The 7,632-nt window shown below is 42.4% G+C and overlaps 1 protein-coding gene across 3 annotated transcripts in view; it reads left to right on the plus strand.

Moving 5' to 3' along the window:
• LOC138945543 (tumor necrosis factor ligand superfamily member 10-like) overlaps positions 1 to 5,665 on the plus strand; it is an 8,699-nt gene extending 3,034 nt beyond the window's left edge. For all 3 annotated transcript variants that reach the window (XM_070316985.1, XM_070316986.1, XM_070316987.1), the window contains exons 5-7: positions 1 to 20; positions 552 to 726; positions 1,666 to 5,665. The exon at positions 1 to 20 is cut by the window's left edge and continues 85 nt beyond it. In XM_070316985.1, coding sequence (XP_070173086.1) covers positions 1 to 20; positions 552 to 726; positions 1,666 to 1,834 — 364 coding nt within the window. In that variant the 3' untranslated portion in view covers positions 1,835 to 5,665. The remainder of the gene's footprint in view (positions 21 to 551; positions 727 to 1,665) is intronic.
• The last annotated feature ends 1,967 nt before the right edge of the window (positions 5,666 to 7,632 follow it).

Below are 7,632 nucleotides of genomic sequence, written 5' to 3' on the forward strand. Positions count from 1 at the left end.
TAGCGACGACTACAGTTCAGGTAAGGTAATAATGCTGTACACTGGTAGAACAGTGTGCAGGAAGTAAATTTAAACATATTTCATCCTCAATCCGGGGGGGGGGGGGGGGAGTGGTGGGAGTGGGGGGGGGGGGGCGAGCTCAGATGCTTTCCAGAAAGTGACTTGACTGCATTCACAAGACTCAGCCTCATCGATATTCAGTTATTCGTAATAGCATCACAATAATAATCAAGACTAGTGTCACAATGTCACACTGTCCGGCAACACTCCACCATGTGTAAGTTATATCCCTAGAACGTGGACTTAGGGTGTGCGCGAAGAGTCGAATTTCAAAGTCAAAGTTATCGCTTTTCACCAAGATTTTACTTCAGCTAGTTTTGAACATCACGCTGACACGGTTCTCTCCGTCTCAGCGTCTGCAAAGTGTGATGCCTTGCAACAGCTTCCTTACACTAGTCTTGAATATCACTGATTTATTTTTATTTTCAATGCTTAATTTATTATTTAGTAAAGGCATAGCTACAAAGCGATCATTCTTTTTCTTGGCCCAGGTATGAAGTCCCTGAAATGGTTGCGAGAAAGCACGAAGCAGTCGTCTAAACGTGGCATGGACGTCAACATCAGAACAGGGGAGTTCACTATCAGGCACTCTGGGTTCTACTTCCTGTACAGTCACGTGACATTCAAACCCGATCAGAATATTGAGCACCATGTGGTCAAGAGATCGTAAGTGTGTGATGTTGTTTTGTGTGTGTTTGCGGGGAGATGGTGAGGGTGAGGTTTGTTTCCCGGGGGGGGGGGGGGGAGAGGCTGGTGAGTGGACAGTTGGGGATGGTTGCATATCGTCGTTGTTAATTCACGAACCCTGTATCTCAATTTTTGCTGTTTTGAACATTCACCGCATCAAATTTAACTTTAATTCATGGGTTGACATTTTCTTTAAAACAGTGCAATAGCAGTCCAAATGTGTGTTTATGTCAGTTGTTGATGATGAATTCGATACAACTGAAAAACATTGAGATATATGAGCTTTGGTCCCTTTGTCACCTAACCTTCAGTGACCATATTTCATTTTTCTGAGAAGAACTGTTTATAATGTAAAATTAGATCAGCACCAACCTCGTGTCTTCCATGTTATGACATAGTTTCCGTCCAAGTGTGGCACGAAAACCTCGTAACTTTAATTGAAGCTGTTTTTTCTCAGGAACTTTTTCTCACTTGGAAAGCAGCTGGAGGTTAGAGCTTTTCTCACCACATGGGGAAACAAAATAAGGGAGCTAACTATTGTTTTGGTTCCAAAACCTACAAATTTAGATACGACTGAGGTTTGTGAATTACAGCGCCGATATGTGATGGCGTTGGTGGTGGTTGCGTTGGTGTGTGTGTGTGTGTGTGTGTGTGTGTGTGTGTGTGTGTGTGTGTGTGTGTGTGTGTGTGTGTGTGTGTGTGTGTGTCTGTCTCTCTTCCTCTCTCTCCCCTCCCCCCCCCCCTCTCGCTCTCTCACTCCATGTCTTCCTCCCTCTCTCTCTTCCTCCCTCCCCCCTCTCTCTCTCCCACTCCCTCCCTCCCCCCTCTTCCTCTCTTTCCCCCTTCCGACCCCTTCTATCTCTCTCTCTGCTCCAGACTCCGTGAATAATGTAATTTCACATTTTTTTTAACCTTTAGCCACGAGAGCACAACACTGCTCAAGTCCCATTCGGGCCCGGCGTCCTTCCTGCAAGGCGTCTTCATGCTGAAGCAGAACGACAGTATATCGGTCAGGGCGACAACGAAGGAACTGTATCGCGGGGACGACAGGTCAACATACTTCGGCGCCTATCTCATTCGGACCTGACCACAAAGGTCTCCACAATGATTCCCAGTGTCCAAGACAAATACATCAAAAATAAAGTAATTCCCTTGAAAATCACAATGATATACAGGGTGACCCCCGAACTTGAAATTCAACCCATAAAAATGCTTATAACTTCTCCATCTGTTTAACAAATTACTTCATATTTGTTGTACATTCATTTCAGGTTATTCCTGATCAAATCACAGAGTTTCAAGTTTACAGGCCGACTGTCTCATTGTTGTGCTCTTTCGAACAAATTACCCAAATTAATTGATCGGCTGAACAGCAAGAGGTTTGACTTTGAGTGGTACTCACTCTCACCCGATTTTAACGTTCCAGACTTTTACCAAGATTCGAATATCTGAAGGTACAAATATATATATATACAAAAACACGGAAGATATTTAAATTTGAAACATGGTGATTGTATCATGTATAAGCTGAAGTTAATGTACACAAAATAGGAAGTACTTCGATCGTTGTACAGATCCAGAAGTTATTTGTATTTTGATGGGTTGCATCCTGTACATTTGGAACCATTCAGGCAAGTGCGTGTATCGCCTTGGACACAAACCGAAAACCTGACTTTTCTGTGGAGAGTGGGATTTTTATGTGTGACAGGGAGACTACCGTCGCCCTTCACAGCAGACTCTGCAGAGTTGTTCGCCTTAGAAGTAGGCAACACCTGTGGATTGTAGAGTTCTGTTTGTGATGGGGTCTGGCGGCTGTTGTCTCTCTGTATGTTCATGGATTCCTTTGCGAATGCATAACAGTTTTTATAGGGCTTAGAAATAAGCTCAAAAATTCTCAATCCTGTTTGATTAGACTTCGCCTCCAAAGGTGATTGTGGTGTTTCGGCACTCGGTTACAAATGTTTTGCTAATTTCGTAACAGACAAACGTGTCATCCAAAGGTAATTGTGGTGTTTCGGCACTCGGTTACAAATGTTTCGCTAATTTCGTAACAGACAAACGTGTCATCCAAAGGTGATTGTGGTGTTTCGGTACTCGGTTACAAATGTTTCGCTAATTTCGTAACAGACAAACGTGTCATCCTGCAAAATTAATTCAGCAACTAAATTCCCTCTGTACACAGAAACCAGCAAGTCTGTTGACTGTGTATGCGTGTCCACACGAGGGAATGCTTTTATCCCATGAAGAAACCTCAACAGATTAATTAATAGGTGGTTGTCTACAATGGTCATTCAGATTAAACGGAATGCCTACTAGTATTTAAACAGGCTAAGATAATAGAAGCCACAATGCGGTCTTGTTTTTTTAAATCATCTAGGGACATGCCCCTAATGGTTTTACCTTGAGGGCGTAAAACAACACTTATCATCTTAGAAGCCACAGTTCGATAAGGCAGCATCATGTTGTCAGGGTTTTACCTTGAGGGCGTAAAACAACACTTATCATCTTAGAAGCCACAGTTCGATAAGGCAGCATCATGTTGTCAGGGTTTTACCTTGAGGGCGTAAAACAACACTTATCATCTTAGAAGCCACAGTTCGATAAGGCAGCATCATGGTGTCAGGGTTTTACCTTGAGGGCGTAAAACAACACTTATCATCTTAGAAGCCACAGTTCGATAAGGCAGCATCATGGTGTCAGGGTTTTACCTTGAGGGCGTAAAACAACACTTATCATCTTAGAAGCCACAGTTCGATAAGGCAGCATCATGGTGTCAGGGTTTTACCTTGAGGGCGTAAAACAACACTTATCATCTTAGAAGCCACAGTTCGATAAGGCAGCATCATGGTGTCAGGGTTTTACCTTGAGGGCGTAAAACAACACTTATCATCTTAGAAGCCACAGTTCGATAAGGCAGCATCATGTTGTCAGGGTTTTACCTTGAGGGCGTAAAACAACACTTATCATCTTAGAAGCCACAGTTCGATAAGGCAGCATCATGGTGTCAGGGTTTTACCTTGAGGGCGTAAAACAACACTTATCATCTTAGAAGCCACAGTTCGATAAGCCAGCATCATGGTGTCAGGGTTTTACATTTTTAATGTTGTAAATGCCTTTTTAAGTCGCTGTTTATGTGTGATTGTTTGAACTTGACGTGTTAATGTTATTTTGATGTGCGTGATAGCGAAGGTGCTCATAGTTTTAACATAGATTGTGGCAGTGTTTTTTGTTTGTTTATTTATTTGCTTTTAAAGCCTACTTTTACATTATGTTATTGTGTGTGGGCGCTGTGTATTTAAGTTTCTGTCCTATGATAATCGGTAACATGTATCTTTTTTGAACTATTTTAATGTGTGAAATGTTGAATCTTAATGTCCAGTGAGCTAGTAGCTCAGTTTGTACAGCACTGGACTTTGGTCACAGATTCGAATCCAGACCGGGACGGACACGCGTCAACTTTTTATTATTAAGCCGCCATTGTTTGTTTGTTTCAGTCGGTCGGTGTTTGTCGGGTAAGACTTGTATCTCTGGGTCAATTAAGCTCAAATTTCGTGAAATTGTTAGGAATAGGGTTAGACAGGGTGTATGCAAAAAATTACATTCCTAACGGTAGTCAAACGGAAGATATTGGCTTTTAACGCTTTTACAAACCGCTTTTCTCTCTCTCTCTCTCTCTCTCTCTCTCTCTCTCTCTCTCTCTCTCTCTCTCTCTCTCTCTCTCTCTCTCTCTCTCTCTCTCTCTCTCTCTCTCTCTCTCTCTCTCTCGGGCTAATAAATTGTGTAATTCGAACGCGCGCACCCAGAACTCCGAGTTACTTCCCTTCGAGTCTCGTTCTATCACTGACAGCATGCGTTGGATTAGAACTAATGTTCCATGGGAGCAAAATATCCTGTTTTGGATCTTGGTATTAGTTATCCTCCAACCTTTTGACAGCAGGGACTTACACGCATTTTGTGTTTGGAACTGAACCAGAAAATATTGCAGAAATCAGGATTTCGTGTTCACACAAAAAATGTATATTGAACAAATTGGGTATTTTTTCAACTTCGTCTTCTCGCACTCTGTGACACAACTCGAGCCACACACCTGATTGTAAATATATAGCAACCCCATGGAGAGTAAGTACCACCTCCAAAAAGGCAGCAGAAAGTGGGGCCTTTCCCGCTATTCTAAAACTATTCCGAAACTGTAATTTGCAGTATTTCGTGCTCAGAAATATTGTAGAATTAAACTCATTTGTCGGCCCCTCTTCTTCTTATTCTTCTTATTCTTCTTCAACGTTCCAGAATTGTTTGGTTACGTGTGAGCTCGTTTGCCCATTTGGGTTCCCCACACTATAGTTACTCTGAGAGCATAGTCAGCTCATTCCGCTTTCGTTGAGTAGGCATGCTGGGTATTTTCGTGTTTCCATAACCAACCGAACTCTGACATGGATTACAGGATCTTTTCCCTGCGCACTTGGTCTTGTGCTTGCGTGTACACACGAAGGGGGCTAAGTCACTAGCAGGTCTGCACATAAGTTGACCTGGGAGATCGGAAAAATCTCCACTCTTAACCCACCAGGCGGCAGCGACCGGGATTCGAACTCACGACCTCCCGATTAGGAGGCCGACGTCTTACCACCACGCCACGGCCCCTCACTAACATATAGCAACCTCACGGTGAGTTGTTGACTTATACGACATCTAAAATGGCACAATGATAACATGTTCGTAAACTTGTGCTAGCTATTGCCAAGTACAGGATTATCGGGCGAAGAATCAAAATGTAAAGCTACTGTTCCCTGCCATTTTGTATAATACATGTCAAATTTCAATCACGATGTATAGTGTCACGAGAAAAATTAATTTGCCAAAAGTGTTGTGACATTGTTAAATGAATGCTTTGACAGAAAAGAAATAAAATTGCAGACTTCTGTTTGGGTGTGTTTTTCTTCGTTTCTGTTAACCGGTGTGCTTGTTTTGTGTGGTAATGGTATGATACAACGAATAATGTAGCAACTTAGAAAATGTTAGACTTAGATTAGAAAAAGTGTAAAAGCTCATAATACAGTCTCGGGTTAGGGTTAGCATCCACTCTCAAAAATCACATGTCACTCACATGGCATGCACGCTTTTTGCAGAATCAGTGACCCCACTCGCACACATGCACAGAAAGATAGACCCACGCCGTTATACTCTGACTCTACCCCCCCGCCTCCCCGCAATTTGTAAAATGTTTTACAAATCACGTAAATGTGCCCGATATTTAGCTCATCATCTCCAAAGTGAAGCGATCTATTGAGAAAAAAAAATGTCATTACTTTTTTGTTCCATCGCTTGGAAATTCGGGTCGCTTCCTCCCAGTGGAAAGCTAGTAGTAACAGAGTCGCGCTACCCCAAAGTCAAGGGATCTATTAGTACCGTTTCGCCGTTATCCCATTTCACCCCCATCCCATTTCGCGACATTTCTCAGGCCAAGTGTCATTTTACCACCATATCATGTACCATTAGCTCCACTTCCCATTTTGGCGCAATCCCGTTTCGCCGTTAGCCCATTTCGCCCCCATCCCATTTTCGCGACATTTTACAGGCCAAGTGTCATTTTACCACCCTGTCATGTACCATTAGCTCCACATCCCATTTTGGCGCAATCCCGTTTTACCGTTATCCCATTTCGCCCCCATCCCATTTTCGCGACATTTCACAGTCCAAGTGTCATTTTACCACCGTGTCATACCACTAGCGCCACATTCCATTTTGTCGCCATGCCGTTTTGCCGTCATCCCATTTCGCCGCCATCCCTATTTCGCGACATTTTGGATTGTGGCAAAAATGGGATTTCGCGTAAACGGAATGTCTTCCTAGTTGAATAACGCAGTAAAGTAGTATAGTGAGGCTTGGCAAGAAGAATAAATCAAAAATGGGATGGCGGCCAAATGGGATGGTGTCAAAATGGGATGTCGTGCTATCATGATTGTTATGACACGGTAGTAAAATGACGCTTGGCTTGTGAAATGTCACGACAATGGGATGGGGGCGAAATGGAATGGCGGTGAAACGGCATGGCGGCCACATGGGATATGGTGTCAAAATGGGATGTCGCGCTATTGTTATGACATGTTACTAAAATGACGCTTGGCTTGTGAAATGTCGCAAAAATGGGATGGGGCAAAAATAGGACGGCGGCAAAATGGGATTGCACAAAAATGGGACGTGGATCTAAAACCACCCTACCACTCAGCGTAGAGGCTCTAAACAGGAAAAATTGATAATAATAAAAGGCATGCATTACTTTGTGGAATGCGATATTTTTACATTTTTACAAATCGCGGTTTTAGGTTCGACGTGATTTGTAAAATGTTTTTACATTTTTACAAATCACGGGTTAACAACACACATTTGCTGTCAAACGTTTTTCATGAATTCCCTGCAGATCCGAATAATCACAGTAGGCAAACCTATCACAGCACGATTTTGGAAATATAAATTCGGTTTCGAGCTTGTACAAAAACAATGTTACCAGTTTAATGAAAGAAACACGATTAAGACTGTTGCGTTGTGGTAGCCTTCGTACTACATTCCATAACTATTCTGTTGTTAGAATGGGTAAATCCCATAGTGCAGATTTAACATAGCTCGTATTGTGTTAGAGAAATAGATTTCATTGACCTTTTGTTCTATTCCTGCAACAAACAAAAAAATTGGTAAAACAATAAACAGAAATTCTATCTTAAAAAAGCAAACAGCAATCTAATTTGTATAATTATTTATTGGTATTGTACATAATTCTGAATATTTACACTCAGATAGCAATTACTCTTGACACACTCACGAACACACACACATGCACATCAGTCTCGTAAAAGTCTTGCCGAGCTGCCTGTGTTCGTAGCTGCGAACGGT

This window comes from Littorina saxatilis, linkage group LG13, assembly GCF_037325665.1.
Source record: "Littorina saxatilis isolate snail1 linkage group LG13, US_GU_Lsax_2.0, whole genome shotgun sequence".
Classification (NCBI taxonomy): domain Eukaryota; kingdom Metazoa; phylum Mollusca; class Gastropoda; order Littorinimorpha; family Littorinidae; genus Littorina; species Littorina saxatilis.